Source organism: Sceloporus occidentalis, unplaced genomic scaffold (assembly GCF_023333645.1).
Source record: "Sceloporus occidentalis isolate IW3139 unplaced genomic scaffold, rSceOcc1.0.p SCAF_1, whole genome shotgun sequence".
Lineage (NCBI taxonomy): Eukaryota > Metazoa > Chordata > Lepidosauria > Squamata > Phrynosomatidae > Sceloporus > Sceloporus occidentalis.
Genome location: NW_028316981.1, coordinates 32,211,951 through 32,234,908, shown reverse-complemented (window position 1 = coordinate 32,234,908; position 22,958 = coordinate 32,211,951). Strand labels below are relative to the sequence as shown.

Sequence of the window (22,958 nt, the reverse complement as noted above, 5' to 3'; positions counted from 1 at the left end):
CATTCTTTATGTTCAGAAGTAAGCCTGCCTTTGCACTCTCTTCTTTAACTTTCCTTAGTAATTGTTCCAGTTCTATGATGTTTTCCACTAGTAGTATGGTGTCATCTGCATATCTTCACTTCTTCATCTTCTGAGTCTAATCCTGCTCTTCATGTAATCTTTTCTGCATACAAGTTAAACAAATAGGTTCAACAAGTTAAACTGCAAACTACAAGATTCCATAGGATTGAGCCTTGGCGGTTAAAAGAGAATCATAGTGCTGTGTGTATGTTGTGTTAAAGGGACCATGGTTCCATCTTGTAGAATCTTGGGGTTTACAGATTAGGCAAAGGCATTTAGAATTCTCAGTCAAAGGTCTCCAGTGCCTCTGACCAAACTATAAACTCCAGGATACCATCAGATGGAGCCATGGCAATTGAAGTGGAGTCATAGTGCTATAACTGGTGGGTAGCAACCCCATACTGAAACTCTTGAGTGATATCTTCTTTGAGAGTGATTGCTCTTGGTAGACTAATACTATAATCCTAGACTTCAGGAAGACCATTTGTTTTAATGCCATGGGATTCACAAACTGACATAGTTAGAAGCAATTGCATTTAGACTACTGCCCTAAACATATTTAACATTCCTGTGCCAGAATAGGAGTAGACAACCCTGGGAGGCTGGAGGCCCCTTTCCAGGTCAGTCAAGAGCTTGAGGTCCACACTTATTTTTTAATTTTTTAAATATTTTGTAAAAGTCCAATAATTTTTTTATCTTATCTTATTAAATGTTTCCCCCCATTAAACTTAGGTGTGCCACTGAGGATTAAATTAATTACATTCATTCAAACAAAGTAATAGTTCACTCAATAATTCATTCAAACAAAGCAATTAAAACAAAATTAATTATTGGATTAGTTAAGGTTGATGATTTTTTTTGTTGTCACTTACTTGACTGCTTGGCAGCACACTGAAGGACAGCTGACACAATAACCAGTTGGGCAGCTCTGTAAGCAGAACTCTATGGTGTTTGGTGGACAGATAGTCTCTGCATCATAGTGACCTGAAGATTGCTAGTCAGAAATTATTTTGACATTTGGAGTTGGCTAGTGGAGAGCAGAGTTGCCAGTTCAGGATCACTCACAGCTTGTCATTCAAACACACATACACACATACATACACACATACACAGAGTGCATTCTTTTCTGCATAAGACAAAGTGAGCACAGCAGGGGGGTGAGACCTGGCATCACAACAGGTGGGAGGGAAGGAGTAAGTTAACTTAGTAAATATAGTGGGCTTGAATTTGGTTCCAGGACCCTCATGGATACCAAAATCTATGGATACTCAAGTCCCATTATATACACTGGCATCGTAAAATGGTTTCCCTTATATAATTGGCAAAATCAAGGTTGGCTTTTTGGAATTTATATATTTTTATAATATTTTCAATCCATGGAGGTTTGAATCCACGATTATAGAGGGCTGACTGTACATAGGTCTCATTGAGAATTTTTGCAAGTTGCAACAACAAGATCAAACATTAGTCTCCTTGAGTTTTTGCGAGTTGCAACAGCAAGATCAATGAAGCCTTGCAAATTGTAACAGGCAGCTGTTCTACTAGGAAATTTGCAAACAGCCCTTTCTTCTTGCCTGGAACTGATCTCACCAAAACTGGAGAATTTCTACCCTTGTTTCCTACCTGGAAATGACCCATGAAAACAGGAAACTCACTGGCAATCCTCGTTGAGGGGTGCTCTAATAGTTCTAATAGGAAAAGAAAGCCTCCCCAAAAGTTTCTGAGTATGCTGGATTCTTAAATGAATTTATTACCCCTTGTAATAAAATAGTAATGCCCCCTGTATCAAGTAATTTAATAGAGCTAGTTGCATTTTGTGTGCATGTACATTCATAGTGTCATGGGCGTGTTACAGACCGCCTGTTTGGGGCGGCCTGTAACCGGCCCTTTCCCTGCCGGATCGGGGCCTCAGCTGCCAGAACGGCAGCCTCCGAGGCCCCGATCCGCCACTTTCCAGGCCACGGGGAAGCGGCAAAAGGCCACTTCCCTGCGGCCTGGAAAGGGGTGTCCTCAGGGCTTCAAGCCCCGAGGACACCCGATGGTGGCGGGTAGGAGGAGAAAGGGGCCACTCGGCCCCTTTCTCCCTTGCGTTGCTGGCGCAGCCGTCTAAAGGCTGCGCGAGCGACACAAACTGCAGAAGGACCTCCGTTTCGAAGATCCTTCTCGCGCTGCGGAAAGGACGTACTATGCGCCCTCGCGCGGCGCGACAACGTCATGTCCGCACCGCCCCGTTTGGAGGCGGTGCATTCATGACGTCGTAACGGCGGCGCCGTGTACATAGGGCGCCGCCATTTTGTACGTCCTGGGGACGTACTAGGGTTAGGTGCGTGCGTAAGACACGCACTTTGCCTAACCCTAGTACGTCCCCAGGATGTACTTTATGCCCGTGCGGAAAGGGCCATAGACTGTTCTGTTCATTTGGATGTGGGGGGAGAACTTTTCATGGCATGCTTGGGGTGGGGTGGAGTTTAGAAGCCCTGCTTTGCACTTTGTTTAGGAAGTCTCCCTCACTACCACTTATGCTGCTGCTGTGATGTCTAACATTTTGGTAGGAGTATCTCTTTTTCAAGGTGAAATGAGAAGGATTGTCAATTCCAAGAGATTTGGTTTCAGTCAGTTGTTCCCCCATGACCCTCCACCATTCACAAACATTTGCCTTAAACCAGGAGAGAAACTGCAACCTGTGAAACACGCATGTCTGTTGTGACCCCAAAATGTTCATACATGACAATTACTGCACCCTGGGCAGGTTTGCATGTTAAGTCCCATGCTGCATCAGTAGCACAGAAAAAGCACATGGAATCCATGCAGTGTCCCATTGGTGCCTTGTACCAGTGCTATGGGAAGCATCAGTCATATTCTTCAGCACCAACATAATTCCATCATTCTGCTACATAAATATAACCAGGGCAGTTAGAACATGGAAGCAACGGTAAATCCATAGCATAATTCTTATTTAATGGTAGCAAAAATGATGGAACTAGTGTGGTGTAGTGGTTTGAGTGTTGGACTATGAATCTGGAGACTAGAGTCAATTACCAGCTCAACCATGAAATCCACTGGGTGACCTTAGGCAGGTTACATACTCCCAATCTCAGGGGAAGGCAATGACAAACCTCCTCTGAATAAATCTTTGCCAAGAAAACCCCATGGAATTGGAAATGACTTAAAAGCGCACAACACACACAGCAGAAATGACTCCTTGAAACAGTGGTTCCCAACCTTACTAATGTCGTGACCCTTTAATACAGTTCCTCATGTTGTGGTGAGCCAAACCCATGAAATTATAACTGTAATTAAATAGGTGTTTTCCAATGGTCTTGGGTGACCCCCATGAAAGGGTCATTTGACCCCCAAAGGGGTCTCGACCCACAGGTTGGGAACCACTGCCTTAAAACAAGAATGCATTCCTAATTTTGTATAGAGATTGGTGGATTGCAAGGTGCACTGCAGCACCAGACGTTAAAAGCACTGTGAGTGTTAAGATGTGCTTACTAAACATATTAATTCTAACTCATGCATCAGCCTTCCATCCAGTATTTTTAGGATTAGTTTTAGAAATTACAGTATAGCCAATGGAATAGATAGAAGGAATTTGGTTTTATATTTTGCTTGTCTCATTTTAAAGAAAAAACATAGGAAGTTGATCCATTTGGTTCAGTCTGGTGGACATGGACTAGCAGTGGGTTCCAAATGGTGGAGGTTGAATATGGGACTTTCCCCCTAAATATCATGCAATTTTTTTTCATTTTTCATTTTTTTCAGGGTTTTTGCACACCCAAGGTATATACTGTAATCTAGTCTGTTTTCTGCCCCTTTTTTGGCTCAATATCTTGAATCATTCATGATTAATAGTTTTTTGTAGGTTTTTCGGGCTATATGGCCATGTTCTAGAAGAGTTTCTTCCTGGCATTTCACCAGCATCTGTGGCTGGCATCTTCTCAGAGGATGTCAGCCACAGATGCTGGCGAAACATCAGGAAGAAACTCTTCTAGAACATGGCCACATAGCCCGAAAAACCCACAAAAATCTATGGATGCTGGCCATGAAAGCCTTCGACATTCATGATTCCGTATCTTAACTACACAGCCTTTTGTTACTTATTACATGTTGGGGAGGGGCAGGTCAGGAGGAGGCCACTATTATACCAGAGATTGGCAACTGGCTAGGGGACAAGAAGCAAGTTCTTCTCCAGTCCCCCCCCCCCCCCGCCGCTCCCCATGGGCCACACTTCCCATAAAGATCAGCTATCTTTATTCTCCTCAAAAAATGACAGCAAGAAGTTGTCTCATTTCCTGTCACCATTTTGAGAGGGGCTACAGATGAAAATGGAGGTTGTAGGGGGAATGTTTTTGGATGTTCTTACACATTTTGAAAGTTTTAAGGGGCAGTTTTAGCTAAGTTGCCTAAAAATCATGTATTTTTTTAAATGGGGTGTTGGATCACAAAAGTGGGGTCTAGGGGTCACCCCTGATTTATACAAATGCCCAGTCCTAATTTATACAGATGGTTTATCAAGACACTCTTCAAATGTAAACTAGCTTCCATTATACTCTAGGATGTAACACTTTATAAATTATAAAAAATTGTAACATAAATTAATCAGAGCTTGTTCACATATTCACTTTAAGCTATTTGAGCTAGGATAGATCTCATTTTCTTTCCACCCCAACAGTCCTATTTTTATTCATCTGGTTCGTTTGCTAATTTTACCTCTTCTCACATGCCCATAGCAAAGAAAATATTGAAAAATCTTTTAAAAGTGAATAAGGCCCTGTCCAGACCGACCTGAAAGGGGTAATAGCACTATTGTCTGATGATGCACGCCTGACTCCACCCCCCTTAGGGCACCCTGATGCCGTGCACTGCTCCATGACACGCCTCCGGCACTGTGTCCATATAACACAGTGCAGAAGGGGTGTCATATAGCCATGCCGCCGTGGCTATGGCACCCCTTAGAGGGTGAAAAAAGAAGCTGCTTTCTGCAGCTCCTTTTTTCAGCCTCGGAAGGCCAGACTGGGGCCACAGTGTGAGGTTGTCACGGCCCCGATCCAGCTAAAGAAGGGGCTGCTGGAGGCCATCCCTTCAGGGCTATTTGTACAGCCCCTAAAAATTTTGAAGACAAAATGGTATATTGGTTTGAGTGCTGGACTAGGATTGTACAAGACCAGGAGGGTCACTGAATGACCTTGAAGAAGTGACATTCTCTCAGCCTTAGGGGAAAAACGTGGAAAATTTTATCTGAACAATCTTGCCAAGAGAATCCTCTGAGGCAGTTATCATATGTCAGAGCAGACTTGAAGGCACATAACAAGAAGAAGAAGGAAATCTTCCTAGATGATAAACAAAATCAAATTGTGTAACCAAGTAGTAATACATCATATTGCTCAGATTTGTCTGGCAGGTCCCAAAATAATTATAAGTATAAACTATAATTATTATGGATAATATAAATTATTGTTAAGTATATAATTATATATTTATCATTACAATTCTCATGTGCCAGATTAATTATATTTTCTTATGGTTCTGTAATCCTGCAAAAGGGATTGGAAATATATCCCTTATGTGTTGCTGGACTGCAACTCCAGTCAGTCCCAGTAGCAAAGTGAATGGTGAGACATAATGGGAGCTGAACAACATGTGAAGGAATGTGTCAAACAGCATGAGAAGGGGTACATAAAATAAGATTTACAGAAACAAGTCACTGCAATGTTCCGTTTGATGAAAATTCTGTGAATAATTTACACAACATCTTGGGACAGGTTCATATATGCCTTCAACATGTTGACATAACTTTAAATGCAGTATCTTATGGAATACTGAGATTTGTAGGTCTTTATCCTCTGCCAAAGAGTTCTGGTGCTTCACAAAACAACAAATCCCAGGATTCATGACAGTTAAAGTGGTGTCAAACTGCAGTGTGACACCTATGTAAATGCACCCTATGATATCTCTCGTCTCTTCTGAATTTAGTCTCAATTATAGGTGAGATGTCGTATAGTTAAGTAGCTGGAGGGGAAGTGGATTTTCAGTAGTTGTGAGCTGTCTTTACTGAAATCCGAAGTAATTGAAGAGTGTCTTGGGCTTGAGTGGGCAAGAGCCATTAGCTTTACGCAAGACCTGCTCCCGGTGGAGATGAAAAACGGCTACAAATGTTTTAGATACAGACACAGATATAACAACAGTGTAGTCTGCAGTTTTGTTCTTTTCTTAGGATACTGGAAAAGTACTGTCATGAAATGTGCACATCCAAATTTTCCACAACAGTGACTACACCACTAGTTAGAATGAAGCAGAAATGGAGCAAAGGTTCAATCAGCAAATCTGGAAAGGGACAGTTTGGTCCCTACCCCATTCCCAAATCACCAAGCAAAGGGGGCTAAGAACAGAATTATATTCTAATCTATCAACTGAAACATTACTCCTTTACTCCTCAGTAAATTATTTTTGCTGTTACACAATAGCACTATTGTCTGGAAGCACTGGCTATGCATTCTTCCTTCATTGCTTTTGGCCTCTTCTTTATTTTCATTCCTCTACAGGTTTCCTGCAGAAAAATACCCATGGGAACTGGGCAATTTTCTTTCCTCCTTTCCAAGAACTCAGAGGCCTGCAATCTAACCCTTTTTTTTTCCTTGTGTAATTTGCTGTATAACTATTCAGTTCTTTCTCTCATCCTTTGAAAAACATTAGGGAATAAGTCTCAAGCAAGCCATAATTGCTGAGTGCATTTAACTTTGGTTAAGTTGAAATTTATACAGTGAGTGTTTTATTCTTCCCTTTTAAAACTCTTGATAGTCATTTTTCTTAGCAAGATGGACATTATGCATAGTTCCAAAGCACAGGTGGAAATCATGCAGCCTTCCAGATGATGTTGAACTCTAATTCCCAGCAGTAATGTACAGCATAGCTAGAGGTGAGGAATATGCAGTGGGCTGCTCAGTTCATATCTCTGTTCTAGAATAAGTACTATGTTGATTCTTCATGCATCTCTTCCCATAGATCTCCAGCACACAGTGCTAGTTCACACAACACTGAACAATATACAGCATGCCCACGTCATACGCAGGCGTGCCTTACGCGGCTTGAGCATACGCGCTCAAGCCACGGGGCGCGCACGGGGCGGAAGGGGCAGCGCGTCCCATTCAATTGAATGGGCATGTGCGCCCATTGCGCCCCGCGCACCGCTGCACTGCCATGCACGAGCCCCATTGTTTACAATGGAGCTTGAGCATAGGCGGAATTCGCCTTACGCGGAGGGATCCGGAACGGATCCCAGCATAAGACGAGGACCCACTGTATATAGCACATTTACACTCTGTGTTACACTCTGCCTCTTTGATGTAGGAACTCAACCATTGTCTCCAGATAACATTACCAGTGGTTGTGCTGATGGCTGGTGGGAGTTGTATTCCAACACCATAAGAGGCTCTGAATTGGGTAAACAGCCTGTCCTGGATGAGTTTGCATTCCTTCTGACATAGCAGAAGTGTAGTTTGGGTACTCTGAGATCTATCCCTGTCAGTGGAGACTCAAATAGACTCTGTGGCTCCAACTGCTTGGAAATATCTTTGGCTGCCATGCCAGCTATGGCCTTTCCTGGACAGGGATTACCTAACCACAGAAGTTCATCCACCTGGTAACTTCCCAGTTAGACTACTGTAATGCATAGTATGTGGGGCTGCCCCTAAAAAAGATTGGAAGTTGCAGCTACTGCAAAATGCAGTAACTTGACTACCAAAGGGAATATTATATAGATAGCATATAATGCCAATCTTAAAAGAATTGCTTTCTCAGCTGTGGCACTCCAACTGTGGAAAGCCCTCCCTTTGGACGCCTGATTAGCATCAACACTGATATCATTTAGGAACCAAGTAAAAGCTGTTCATCAATACCTTTGAGCTTCATTGATTCATTTCAAATATTGATGCACATGTGTTTTTTTCAATCTTTTAAATCTGTTTTAACTTATTATGTTTAATATGTTTTAGTATTCTTAAATATTGTTTTAATCTGTCTAACTGGTTTGTTTTACTTTTACTTGTAAGATATCCTGAGATATAGAGTAGAGTAGAAATATTTTAATTAAGAAATGCACATCTGGATGGTACCAGGCTGGAGAAGGCTGACTCAGATTGCATCCATTGATTTAGTGGCATAGGTTAGATCAAGAATTGCCCCTGCAGAAATAGAGAAACCCTTTATGCTGGTGGAGGAAACCTGTATTCAGTGGACACTGTCTTTGGGAGTAGAGGACAGGATGGAAATTTTCACCAGTACCTGTTGCCCTTAAAACCCACTCTGACATTGTGCTAGAGGGTCATGCTCCCTTCATTGCCAATTATCAAGGTATATGGACTGGAATATGGAAAAACTGTAAAAATGGCAGTCCCACCCCAAGCATTCAGCAGGGTCATTTAGTTATGGAAATTTCTATTCCATACACTTGTTGATCCAATCTAATTTGTTGTTAGTGGTAGTGGTGGTTTTGTTTTGGGGGTTTTGTTTGTTTTGTTTTGTTTTTTTACCATATCCTGACTCTGTAATGGTCCAGTCACCAAAAGCTCCTGCAAGAGAAAGAAAAAGCAAAGGAATGACAGGCCAGTTATTCTGTGGCAATTTGTTTACATTTAACAGTTTTAAAAATGTAATAAGCTTGCCATGTTGATTCTTTAGAACAAATCCAAAAGTCATCAGATGATATTAATGAAAGCATGTTGCCTTTAACTGTAGGTATTCTATTCAAGAAAGACTTTGATTGTCCCCCAAAAGCAGGCATTAAGCGTGCATTATCCTTGTTATCTTTGAGATGAATGACTATTGCAGTCTAAAACCTACCCATATAGTTGCCCTCATTAAGTATTGAAAGTGTGTACATAATGTTCTACAATGAACAGGGTTGTGTGATCTAAAGACAAATCTGCCCAAGGTTTGTGGTTCAAAATTCATTCTTTCTCTCTCTCTCTCTCTCTCTCTCTCTCTCTCTTTCTCTCTCTCTTTCATTCTTTCTTTCTTTCATTGATGCCCTCAAAATAGAGATTCCTTCCTTTGCAAACTCTTTTGATCTGGTATATATGGAGCTGTAGGGAAGCTACAACTATATCATCATCTGGCCCATGTTGTCCATTCTCTGCAGCTTACTTACTTTCTACATATGAGACATTGTGGTCTGGATTATGTAGAGCTGTCTGAAAGGAAAATCTGGCAAGGAAGTGCTAGAATGAATCACATCAGATCTTGACCTAAATCCAGTTGTCATTCCAACTAGAGTAAACCAATTGAATCAGTAGGATTTTCACAAGTGTTATACTACCATTCCACCTTTGGGTCAGTGGGTCTACTTTATTTGGGACTACATTTCAAATTTAGGCCCTTATGGGGTGTTTCTTTTTTTTTTGGGGGGGGGGGGTTGGGGGAATCTAGCTTTACACTCTGTGATTTTGTTCCAGAGCACTGCACTCTTTTTGTGATAATGTAATATGACTAGCTGCATCCTAAATATGCTACTTTCATATCTGTGGACATGTACTGAATTTAGTCCATTATCTGATTTGCAATATTTGATTTATTGGACTAAATAAATGTTTGTGTGGTTAACATGGCTCTTAATGTAATTTGGTTTACTCCTTCAGGGAAAACTGGTTGGATTTCTGCCTCCCCTTCTTCCTGAACTGATGAAATTGTTCTGTAAAAGTGAAGGGACTGCTAAACTAGTTGATTTTTGTAGTCTAATCCATTTGATTTACTCCCCCACAAAAATGATTTTCCCCTCGCTGTCTTTATGAGATATTTTCATGTATCCTAGCCTTGTATGTGATTCCATTTGCATTTCGTATTCAGGCCAAACCTGGTTCAGATACCTTCAAGATCAAAATGCAGGGTTTCTTTCAAATGTAAATACTTGATAAATTATTTCTAAGGCTGCCCTGGATGCAGACATCTTCCATAATGCTGGGGAGGGGAAAAATGCACAAGGTTCATGTAAACAGATACTGTAAAAGCAGTAATTAAAATCTGATGTTTGCTTAGTGGCTCTTGCCTATCAATATATAATTAATGTACTGCTGAAACTGTGGATTGTCTTTATAAAATAGTAAATGAAAGTTAAGATTATCAAGGTGGTCACACAGGCTTCATGCTGGGAGCTGAGATGTCTTATTATCTTGGCCAAACTAGTCCTTAATAGAAGGAACTCCCTCTCTGTACTATGTATAGAATTCTTCATTCTGGATGTTTCTAAAACATTGCCATCATTGAAATAAGTGGAAGAAGCAGCACTTATGCCAGTTAAAGTGCAAATGGAAAGGGTACTTTTTTAAGCACCAAAACTGGCCCTTCATATTTCCAGAGAGACTATTTTGGAATTTGGCCTTAAAATCAAACACACACACAATTATTTCTCTTTAATGGAACCATAATAGTAGATGATCATGAGTTTAGTAATGCCATTTATGCCCATGAAATCCAGGATGAATCACTATTAGCTGTTTAAGCTAAGTAGCTGGGGTGGAGGAAGGCTGATATAGGCTCATGGGAGCAAATTCTAAGCCATTTTTATCACCCCATTCATTTTAGGGCCCAGCAAATCATTTCAGACATACAGTAATCATTTTAGCATAGGAGAAATTAGTGAGAAGAACTGCAGTAATTGGAAATAAATGAAGCTTTCAGAAATGTATATGAAAAAGTCAATATTATTATTCTAATCATTATTATTGTCGTCATCGTCATCATCAGGTTATTTTAAAAATAGGTGGATGTTAAGAGCTGGGGGAAATAGCAGGTCTGAAAAATATTGTGCATTCTAAATTTGCAAGTCAGATACATGGGCATGCTTCCCAAATCAGAGCATCTGTGATATAAAGAGTTAAATGAGCACTAGTATGATTATTTCCTTGTTTTCATGGGCCATATGAAATCTTCTAAATGAGACTCATGGGGATGTTGAATGAATAAGGTTTAATGCAGTGCAAATATCAATTGTGTGAAGAGCAGGCAAAATCTAAATCTATCAAAACAGGATGGTAGATCTAAATGAAACATTTTTTAAAAAAATCTAACTATGCAAGCTGTTCCCTAGTAAACCAGGCTGTCTAAGGAAATTGTAGAACAATCTCTTTTGGATATATTTAAGGACAGTTTTAATGATGGTACTGGTCCTCATGACTTAAAGGGATGTTTTGGACACTCAACAGGCTAACAGTATTGACTTATCCCTGTCTAGGTCTGAGTGCATTCTTTTTATTACCTCTGAAAAGATGATTAAACCTTACTGAGGCCCAACTGCTAGCAGATGTCTTGATCACCACATTAGCTGACTGCTGTAAAATAATTAATAATAATGATTACAAATTGACTACTATACCTCCTCTGTAGATGTATAGTTGGAAGAATGCCACAGTAATGCTCCAGCATTATACACTTCACTTATAATTCTTAGTCCTATTTTAATGATTACACATCTTACACATATTACATGTATATCTAAGATAATGCTTTCTGCTCTGTTCCATGGTTCATTTTAGACTGCTGTCCTGTACATGCATACCTGGAAGTAAATGCCATTGATTTGAATGGAATTAATTTCTGAATAGATAGACACTGAATCTGTGGGTATTAATAAGTAAAGGGTTTTAATTATTTTTGTAATTTGATAGCTATAAACTGTATTTGGCTGTCATGAATAAACTGCTGCTCATTTAATAAGTAAAATAACATGTGGTTAGGCTTTTTTTAAAAAAATTATTAAAACAAATCAGTAATTTTGCATTTAAATGTAGAGGTACTGCCAGTGGTATTAATTAGCAGTTTCACTGTATTTACAATGTGAAAATGTTTTGCAATTCTTAACTGTTTATCTGCATAGGAACTTTGTAATGCAATAACTGAGTAATGATAATACCTGATAATGAAGGGGATGAAGGAATTAATACATTATTACGAGTTGAGACCTGAGGATTATACTTGCCCACGGCTATAAATGGGTAGAGATTAAAGCAAGCATTTGTTAGGTCCAGATATAAAATTCATCATTCCGTAGAGACTTTTTCAGGTATAGCAAGATTGCCTTAATTAACACAAATGAGAAGAATATGACCTTGTATGAATATTAGTAAATTTAGCCCCGTTTTATACATAAGCCTGGAACCTAGAAATACAGTAGAATGGTGACAGATCAGCAAGATCTCATATACTCCTCAGCTTGAACCATGAATCTAGTCTGATTAGAATGTTGAACTGGGATTTAGGCGATCCAAGCTCATGGACCCACAGAACTCACTGGATTACTTTGGAGCAGTCACTTTTTCTGAACCTGCTCTGTCTTATGTTGTGAGTATAAGGTAGGGAAGAAAGTCTGTGGTGCCTTGAACTGAGCTGGAGGAAAGACAAGATATACATTTTAAATAATAATGAGCTTACCCAATGGCACAGATCATTTTTTGACCCCACCCTACCCCCAGGAGGAGGACATCAAGTAAACCAGACCTCTCTCATCCACAGCAGTACTATTTAAATTGGTGTCCCATGGACTGGTGCCAGTCCATGAGCCATCTGCTGCCAAACTGCTGAGGACCCTCCCAGACAGATAGAAAGAATTGCAGCCAGTGGGCACAGATATGGTACTGGTCCTTGGCACATGGATTGGAGGTGGAGGTTGCCAGTCCTTTATATCAGATACCTTAAGAAGCACTGATTTAGAAGACTTGTTTGCCATATTGTTATCAATACTGTAATTCAGTTAGTAGTGGCATGTGTGGGATCTGTCTGATAAGAGCACTGCATAGACCAGTCCTAATAGAAATGCTTACCTCCCAGTATGGTCAAAACTGTTGTTGTTGTTGTCATTGTCGTGTGCCTTCTGACTTACGGCAACCCTAAGATGAACCTATCATGGGGTTTTCTTGGCAAGATTTGTTCAGGGGAGATTTGAGAGCATGGGAGTTGCCCAAGGTCACCGAGTGGGTTTCATGGCCAAAGTTGGAATTGAACCCTGGAAGTAGGATCAAAGCTATAAATGGTAGTTTATCCTACATCTCTAATTGATTGTTTTGAGGTTTAGTTTCAGTCCAAAGAAATTCACTTACTTAGGGTGCTTGTGGTGCTGCTTCATGGGTGCCACATTGTAATTACACTTCATTAATCTTAATAGGGAGGGGGTTAAAATATGCATGATGTGGTTGTGTGGTGGCTTGCAGCCCCTAGCAGGTAATTGTGTTGGCCCTGTGAAGTGCAGTAGCCCTCGTGACTGCAGAAAAGTATGCCAGTTTATTCTAACGTTAGAGGGAAAATGGAGGTGGTCTAGGTCAGCTGTCCCAAAATTCTTCCTTCTGTGAACTTCATTCTGGGTCAATCTGCCTTTCTATCTCTATTGCCCATCCAAAGCCCTTCTTTCCCAACCTGTAACAAAAAAAGGAAGACAAATATTACAGCCCCCCACCCCACCCCCATCCCAGATGAATGCAGTTCATTTCAATAGAAAGAAAAGTATCTGGTCTGGTCTGATAAAGTCATACTGACAAATGGAATTCTTTAATACCTATTTTCAAAACTTGTGATGACATGAAGGCGAATGAGAGAGAGAGAGAGAGAGAGAGAGAGAGAGAGACTTCATATATCTCTTATCTGGAGTCACTGCTTACAGAATAAGGTTACCAAAGAGTAAATACAGTACAAAATGCATGCAGACTATTGCTTTGCATCCAGTGTAATCATGCTATGGGAAAAACATATAAATTATTTTAAAGGCAATATGTGGAGAAGTTGTGGTTCTCTGGATATCATGAGGTATATACAGGGCAAGAAAGAATGTGAAGAAAGTTGCCTGCTCCAATTCAAAATTTATGTTTGAAACTGATAAAATTTGATGACTTGTCCATTCAGATGCGGTTAAAATTTAAATGAGTTAATACTTTGATTCACATTTTTCAGTTTGTATGAATTTTTGTTCAGTTGTTTTATGCTCACAACTATTTTTTTGAGGTTGAGAGGCTGTCTTTTTCTTGCTACTATCTGGCAGCCTTTGGGACTGTACAGGAGATTTGATTCAACAACCTTGTTTCCTAAAACATTTCATTGTGCACTGTACCATAATGATTCCTTATGCTATGGCATTTGACTAATAATTATTTCATAATAATTAATAATCTCCATCAAAATGGGCAATTTTGGCCTAATTTGATTTAACTTTGCTATGCTCCTTAAAAGTCTCTATGCAACAATCCCGTGTGTGTGTGTGTGTGTGTGTGTGTGTGTGTGTGTCTTCAGGTCACCTGTCAACTTATAGCAACCCTATGACTTTTATAGGGTTTTCATAGGCAAGAAATACTGAGGGGTGGCTTTGCCAGTTCCTTCCTTCAGCACTTAGTATTCATTGGTGATTTCCTATCCAAGTTCTAACTAAGACTGATCCTGCTTAGCTTCCAAGATCAGATAGGGCATTGGTTCCCAATCTTTGGTCCTCCAGATATTTTGGACTTCATATATCATAATTCCTGACTGTTGGTCATATTGGCTGAGGCTTCTGGGATCTGAAGTCAAAAATAAATGGAGAACTAAAGGTTGAGAACCACTGAGATAAGTTACAGGTTAATTCTCTTCCTTAGATGGGAAAATATTGGTCTTTTTTTTCTACAATAACTTACCAGGGGTATAGATGTAAGAAGAAGATATGATATGATATTAGGTTCTTTACTCCTTGATACCCTTATTCTGGAAGCAGTGGGTCCAAAGAAGAGATATATGAAGACAGTCTCTCTCTCTCTCTCTCTCTCTCTCTCTCTCTCTCTCTCTCTCTCATGACATCACAAGTTAAATGTCATTCTTTGTCAAAGTAAACAGACTGCAGTCATAAAAATGTGGCTGTGGGGTTAATTAACTGAAATCTGTGGGTTTTTAAAATCTGTATTTTTCTGTTATGCATCTCTTTAAAAAGTAATCTCAAGGTTAGTAGGTTAGTATCACCTAACTGGCACAGGGAAGACGTCAACGAAGTATTTCTAAAACACTTTAAGAAACACTACAAGAGGACTATAAATGTTTCTGTTCAAAAGTGTTTCATAGTGGCATACTGTTCTATACATGATATACAGGTTGGCTGTTCTGTACTTTTTCTGTGTCTTCAAGAATCCTAAGGTTAAAGCTTTCCTCACTGTTACAGATAGAAATTGCAAACAGGATACTTAGTTTGCAGCTGCAAAAACAGTTCTTGGAGTCAGCCAGTGACATGACAAATTCATGAAAGAAGAAGGGCCACAGGAAGATTTCATCCTCTCAATGTATGAAGCATGTAAACAGTCTTATACAAATCTGAGGTGTAAACTGGCTGCTGTGTTTGCATGCGGCTCATACTTTTATTTCACAACTTAATTTAGTTTCCATTTGAGAAATGCATTTGAATGAAATATGGGGAGAACAGTTTGCTCTGAGCTTTGTTGGAAAGACAACAAGCAGAGCACATAAATAAAAATAATGGTGTAATAGTAGATTGCTTTCTAGCAAGATGGAGGTAGACATGAATGAACTCAGGATTGTACTAAAGGTTTCCCTTTGAAATTTATTTTCAAATCAAATGTGGGATCTTTTTTAATGAGTGCCTTTTTATGTAGTTTATTTTGAAAAATAATGGATATCATTATGCTAGAAATTGGAATAAATGATTTTAAAATTAAAAACACGCAATACGATTAAACAATATGGATATGAAGGCCATGCTTCAACTTGTTAGGTTGATCTTTTAGATGGATGGATATCCCTACAACCTTACTCATTCTATCAACATTAGAAACTGTTTTTTATAGAGTCATATATACATACATACATTACTCAAAGGAGGCAGATTTGTTTTGGAGAAAAAATGTCTATTTGAGAAATCACATCTGTGATTGAATAAACTATAAATTATTGGACTACAACCAACCCATTGGTTTTCTTTTTGTATTTCAGTGCTCTCTCTTCTTGTCCCATTTCTGTGCATGCCCAGCTTCAGAGAGTTTCCCTTTCCTTACTTAAATAAGTTTCCAGTGATGTCTGAAAAGAAACTCAGTCTACAGAATCTTTCCTGGGTTTGGAACCAAGAAGTTCTAAAAACTGGTTCAAGAGACTAGGATATCTTTACTGAAGCTGGGTGCATGTGTGGAAGGCAGAGGAGGGGAGGGGAGGGGAGAGGAATGGGGTCATAGCTCATTCCTGGTTCAATGAATCATGATTTATCAAATGAATACTGAGAAATGTGAACCAAACCAATAGTATAATTCAGTTTTGAAAAGTTGCCCATACCTGGAATAGGTATGGGCAACTTACCTCGGAACCCAGCCCCTTGGGGCTTAAAACAGTTTGGGAGAATAACATTTAAATGCCAAATTCACCTCCAGACTTGACATTTAGGTGAAAACGTTTGTGCTGGGGCTGAGGGCACTGGGAGCTGAGACCTGCCAACGTCTGGAGGAAAACAAAATGATCTATGTTTCTTCCTAAGTTGTCCATCTCTATTTAGATCTTGGAAAGAAATGAATTAATTCAGGCACCAAAACTTTCTAAAGTTTTGATGTCTGAATTAATTCATTTCTTTCCAGTCCCCGCATACTAATATGGAAGTGGAAATGAAGCAGATTAGACATCAAACAGGCTGGCAGTATTTGGAAAAAATAATCTATCAGTGTATGTAATCAGTTCTTTAATATTTTGTTTGAAAGTTGTAGATGTTTAAGACACCTGTAGGCTGTAGAAGGATAATAATTTAAGAACATCTCAATAGTACCCAAAAGAAATTTAGGCCAGAAGCAAGGGAAGGAGAAGAGCTCGTCTGCCAGGCTCACAGTACTGACTGTAATAGGTCATGACACCATTTTGTCATGAGGTTTGGCAGGGTTTTCTATAGAAAGTTCATGAGCTTTATTTAGCAGGGATACCAGGCAGTGAAAGGAAATGACAACTTTTTAATGAAAGGGAATATTTAATGATGTTAATGGCACTGCAGATATAGAAGGCAGTAATGGTGCAATTAATAATAAAATAAGTGGATATCTTGACAGTTTGCTCAGATTCCAGACAAAATTATGGATACTTCCAGTTCTTGTATCCTTCTATTTAAGGTTACCTTCAAAGCTGCTGTTTAAAAGCCCTGCACTGATTATGGTCTCTGAATCAAAGGAGGAGCAAAGACTCCTTAGATGTTACTGGGGCTGCGTCATCTTGCAAAGACTGCACTCTAAAAAGAAAACAGGAGAATGTTACTTTGAGAGATCACAGGAAAATGTGTTTTGTGCTAAAGGATTAAGCTGACATTGTGTGTGATATAACATGCAATGATTTGTTTAACATGTAATGAAGAAATCGAAATTGAATCTCTCCCTGCATCATGCTGAGTAAGAGGCCCATTCGGCAAGAAACTGTCATATTAAATTTTTGTTGTGCCTCCAGACCCCTTTTGATTCCTAAATCTTCTGGTGAAGACTAATCTAAAATCAAAATGGTTCAGGGGCCCGCATGCCAGAAGTGGTCACATTTGTAAAAGTTCAATGAACCTGCAGAAGGAGGTTGAATGTTGTTGCTTTATTACAAAGCCTGCAGCCAATTCACCTGCTGGTTTGCTTTTGGCTTGGGCTCATAATGTCATGTTGTGCCTGCTTTGCCTTCTTTGGAGTTGGCTACAAAGAGTGTAAAAATATATGAAGCCCCTTCTGGTTATGTACATGTCTAATTTAACAAGCACCCAACCTACACCTTTCTGAAAAGCAACTTGAATAACATTTTGAATATTAGATACTTGTAGTTCAGCTTCCTCTTCTCATTATGGTCTCTAAAAGACCGACTCCTGCTACGTAGAAAGTTAATGCCATCTGCCAAAAATAAGTCGATCTAGTTATCCAACTAGTTTTGTAACCTTCCTTTCATGTCTATCTGGCCTTCCACCAAATTTCTCCAACGTTTTACGGTTTATATAATCCAGCACCTTTGAATTGCCACGGCAGGAGGTCTTCAGTCTCCACTGTTGTATTTCACTGCTTATATAACAGAACAGTCTTTAATTTTGTACCACAGTTAACACAGAATCAGCTCTTTCTTTAAAATTCAGTTCATATGCTCAGCTCTACTGAAAATGAATCCACCCCTCCCCATGCATTTTCCTATTACTACTAGATATATTAGTTCCCATTATGAGGGTTCAGTGGCAGGAGTTGCTAGCTAGTATACTTTAATGGCACTGATTGAACATGAGTCAACAGTGTGATGCAGCAGCTAAAAGTGCTAATAAGATCCTAAGCTGCATCAATAGGAGTGTAATGTCTAGATTGAGGGACGTAATAGCACCACTCAAGTCTGCTTTGGTCAAGCCTCACCTGAAATACTATACAGTGCTCCCTCCATTTTTGTGGAGGATCTGTTCTGGACACACACACCCCTGCGAAAACAAAAAATGTGCATATTCAAGCCCCATTGGCTTGAATGGAGGCACAGGCACACCCCATTTTAACTCCCTCCATTCAGCGCCCGTGGATGTTCAAGGGGTGTGGATCCAAAGTCCACAAGAATGGAGGGAGCACTGTGTTGACATGCTGTTGTCAACATTAGCACAGTGTCTTTTTTTAAGACTCTGACAAAGTCTTGAACAGGGTGGGGATTGTGCCAGATGTTGTTGGACTGCAGGTACCAGCAACCCGAGAGTGGAGTCCTTACCAATATAGTCAAGAGAAAATTAAGTCAACACTAGGCCAGCTGAATCCAAACAACTGAGAGCTTAGGAAAACTGGAAATTATTTATTACTACCCAAACCCTAAAATAACTTTTGTAAAAGGGAATCACCTAAATTCCTTGTAGTAGTTGTTGTTCTTGTTGTTGTTGTGTGCCGTCAAGACATTTCTGACTTGTAGCAACCCTAAGGTGACCCTATCACTGGGTTTTCTTGGCAGAATTTTTTTCAGAGGTGGTTTGCCTTTGACTTCCTCTGAGGCTGAGAGAGTGTGGCTTGCCCAAAGTCACCCATGGGTTTCCATGGCATAGCAGGGATTTAAACCCAGATTTCAAGAGTCATAGTCCAGCGCTCAAACCAGTACACCACACTGGCTTGCCTTAGGGATATTGTACCTTAGGGATGTTGTATGCTGCTTTGATTGTTTTCACAAAAAGCGGGATATAAATAAAAGTTTAATTATTTATTTATTATATGCTAAATTGAGTAAGCTCCCCATTCATTCTGCTCCTTATGTTAATAATGTTCCAGAAATCTACCTAATGCACTTTCTGAATACATCTAGATGTCCTTAAGGTTAAACATGTATATTATTTAGGTTGTGGAGCTATTTTCTTAATTATTTTAAACCTGGTGTGAGATCCTCCCTGTTCAGTTCTTGTATAATATGAAATAGTTTTTCAAAAAACAAACTGTACAGTTTTCTTTGAGATAACATCTAGCAAAGGATGATAAACATCCAATAATCTTTTTTCACATTCCATTCTCCACACATCTATTTCAGACAGAGTAGATTTGCATTTAATGTTCATAGCAATGTCCTTGCTTCTCTAATAAAGCTCTTTGCTACCCTTTGCTCTGCAAGCTACTTTTTCTGAGAGTGATCCTTTTTCCAAGCTACCCATAGTTTTCTGCATTTTTAAGGATTCTCTCAGGTTTGCCTCTGCTAATCTTAAGTATACAATGAGTGTTGCATTTCAAAAGATTATAGAAAAAGTCCAAATGCCAGTTAGTGCCAATAGCAAAATACTAATGTTTGCGGCCATAATCTTAATCAAAACAACACACCAAAAAGAGATTAAAAAACAGAGAAGGAAATTTTTGCTCTGAATTGCAGTTTCTTCCTTTCTTATCTGTTGACACAATCATTTGTGCTTATGTGTGAAAGTTGATAGGAGTAGACTGGTTAAAGAGGAGACTGAAGTACAGCTATTACTTTATTATTACTTGTGGGCAGATTGCAGTGCTTGGTTATCTTTCTTTGAGAGGAAACATAATCAAAGCCAGGCTTCCTCAGCCCATTGTATTGGTAGGCAATGCCTATTATTTCCACCCCACATTTCTATGCCTGCTAAGAATGGTGGAAGTAGTCATTCAACACATTCAGAAGTAACTAGTTAGAAAAGATTGGTGTTTGTTTGAACATCATATACCCAAAATAGGATTTTTCAATAAGCATGTGAATAGATGTAGATGTAGCTGTATAAGATATATTTGTGTTTGTCTTTACATTTCAGTGTTCTGTCACTTGTGGACGAGGGCAGAAGTACCGAGACGTTTATTGCATGTCGAAAGATGGGAAACATTTAGAAAATAATCTTTGTAAACAACTGGCTAAACCAAATGTGCAAAGAAAGTGTAGAGGTGGCAGGTGCCCAAAATGGAAGACAGGAGACTGGGGACAGGTAAGGTATAACATCCTTATTTTTTCACAAGCATGGCTATTAAAGGGAGGAGGCTTGTTTGCAAAGGCCAAAAGGCCTGTTTTCCTCCAATTCTGGTGGTGTCCTGCTCAGATGACTCACAACCCAAACCCATTCTGGTGTGAACAGTCTGGATAGCATTCAGCACCAAAACTGGGGTATAACACCCTTAACACACATTGTAAAAACTTACCTCTTATTCCAGCTCTTCTGGCAAATCCAGAGCCATTTGTTCCTGTAACACAGTGGCTGTCTGCATAATTGTCCCCCTGAACTGCCTGGTATGTCCACCACTGTTGCCAGTTTTAATCTCTGAGGTCAGAATGAGGTGCTCGGCCATGTGATCATTGCTGGAAGCCACATTCTTGCCTCAAAAGTACGCTATTAGCAATAGCAGCTGACACACCAGGCAGCTCAGTGGAACACCCTAGACAGCTCAGTGGAATGCCCATGTAAACAGCTGTAAACAGTGTGGGGATGGAGAACCAGGTAATGGGGGGATGCCAGGATAATCCAGGCTGGACCCTGAGGTATCCTGGTCAGTGCAGATAAGATCTGACTTGAGTTTTATAAAGATCATAGAGCTAGACCATTTGCTTTGCTTGCCAAAGGTCACAGTTCCAGTTATCACCAACATTTTTGTCAAGGGGTTCAGGTTGATCTTCATAAGGACAGCCATTTCCTGTTGGAATAGACAAATGAGCCATATTTGTTATAAGGTAACATGGTGGTGGTTTGAGTGTTGGACTATGACTCTGGAGACCACTGGGTGACCTTGGGCAAGTCACATACTCTCAGCCTCAGTGGAAGGTAGTGGCAAACCTCCTTGGAACAAATCTTGCCAAGACAACCCCATGATAGGGTCACCTTCAGATTGCCCTATGTTGGAAACAACTTGAAGGCGCACACAACCACCACCAACAAGCTACAGCTATTTGTTTTTAACAGGATTTTCGTTTTCCAGTATGTTCATGTTTTTTTATCTTCTGGGAAATATGGCTAAACCCCTCAATCACATTCAAGACCAAAGAAGCATACAGATTCCTCAATGCCATTCTCATGCTGAATGCATGGAAAGGATAAAGCCCTTCACAGCTTCCCACATGTTCAGCTTAGTGTGAAACCAAGCATACACAAGCAGAACCCCTTCCACATTGGAAATGAAGCCACAATACAATTCTCTATTTTCACTTTCAGCTTTTTGTCACAAGTCTTCTTTGGTTTTCCAGCAGAGGGCCATCTTCAGCCCAAATGCTCTAAACAGGGGGCTTAGCTATCAGAGGTGATGCTGCCTGTAGTATTCCTCCATTGTGGAATATGAAATTTAATGCTTTCATCCTGTAGTTTGATATTGAGCATTGCAGTCCTACACATGGTCGGAGGTGGAGCAATAAATAGGGTCTCCCACTGCCTCAAGCCAAATGGTATAGTACTCAAATCCAGCCAACTTATTTTGGCACATTGAGGCAGAAAATTCAACAAGCATGTCTCCCCATCCTTGGCAGTGGTAACAAATCAAATTACAGCTTTAGCAATCACCACTTTTTTAATGCCCCAAAATCTGCTGTCTCAGGCAGCCACCTCAATCTTGGCTGGTGACAGAACTGGTCCTGACTACTTCCTTGCTGGGAAGTATGTCACAGTGAGTGCAGTGAGGCTTACTACTAGACACGTAGTGAGATCTTGTAGCATCTTTGAGATTAACTGAAAGAAAGAAATTGGCAGCATGAGCTTTTGTAAACTTCAGTATACTTCCTCAGATGGATTTGGTGGAGTGGAAGCCAGGTACCTGGCATCTGAAGAAGTAGACCGAAGTCTACAAAAGCTCATACTGGCAATTTCTTTCTTTTAGTTAGTCTCAAAGGTGCTACAAGATATCTCTACATAATGATTCTACAGACTAACACAGCTTTATCTTTGAATACTAGCCAGCTAAGCGAGGATATTATTGTGCTGCTCTATTTTACTAATTCACTTATCAATCCTTACTGCTGAATCTTCCATCATCATTTGATGAAGAGAGAAAAGAGAGCTTTTGGGCACTTTTTAAAAAAGGGAATATGAGAAATGATACTACAAAGAGTATTAATCCTGTCCCTGTGGCGGGATACAGACGGGCAAAAAGGGGTGTATTCATGACGTCATGAAGGTAGAGCCTTCAGACGGGCCTTACCTGAATGCCGCCATGAACACGCCCCCCGCACGCCCCAAGCAGGAAGAGGCGGCATTAAAAAGGTGCTGCTTTTCACCGCTTCTTTTCCGTTTGATGCGCAGCTGCGCAGCTCCGTCTGTAAGCTGCTGCACCGGTACGCCAGAATTGCTACGCCGCTAATTTAAGTTGCCCATTTAAAAGCTCCGAGTCAGCTGCGTCGCATAATGAGTCAGGGTCCTGGAACATGCGCAGTTTGCAGTCAGGCTTTAATTGCAGCGTCAGCTGCTATGCAGGTGTGGAAGCTGCAGCACAGCTGCAGCGCATTTTAAGACTCGTAACCCTAACCCTAAC

At 40.1% G+C, this 22,958-nt stretch overlaps 1 protein-coding gene and 1 long non-coding RNA gene across 4 annotated transcripts in view; one reads left to right on the top strand and one right to left on the bottom strand.

Moving 5' to 3' along the window:
- The window catches only part of LOC149321293 (A disintegrin and metalloproteinase with thrombospondin motifs 9-like), a 186,200-nt gene that overhangs the window by 114,525 nt on the left and 48,717 nt on the right, over positions 1-22,958 (top strand). The window contains exon 29 of the mRNA XM_089519004.1: positions 20,270-20,437. Coding sequence (XP_089375130.1) covers positions 20,270-20,437 — 168 coding nt within the window. The remainder of the gene's footprint in view (positions 1-20,269; positions 20,438-22,958) is intronic.
- LOC149321294 (uncharacterized) overlaps positions 7,889-22,958 on the bottom strand; it is a 31,715-nt gene continuing 16,645 nt past the window's right edge. The window contains exons 3-5 of one of the 3 annotated variants that reach the window (XR_016280819.1): positions 17,159-17,269; positions 11,312-11,384; positions 7,889-8,630 (exon numbers count right to left, since the gene is read on the bottom strand). This is a non-coding gene — a long non-coding RNA (uncharacterized LOC149321294). The remainder of the gene's footprint in view (positions 8,631-11,311; positions 11,385-17,158; positions 17,270-22,958) is intronic. The other 2 variants (XR_016280821.1, XR_016280820.1) reach the window with 2 other exon arrangements.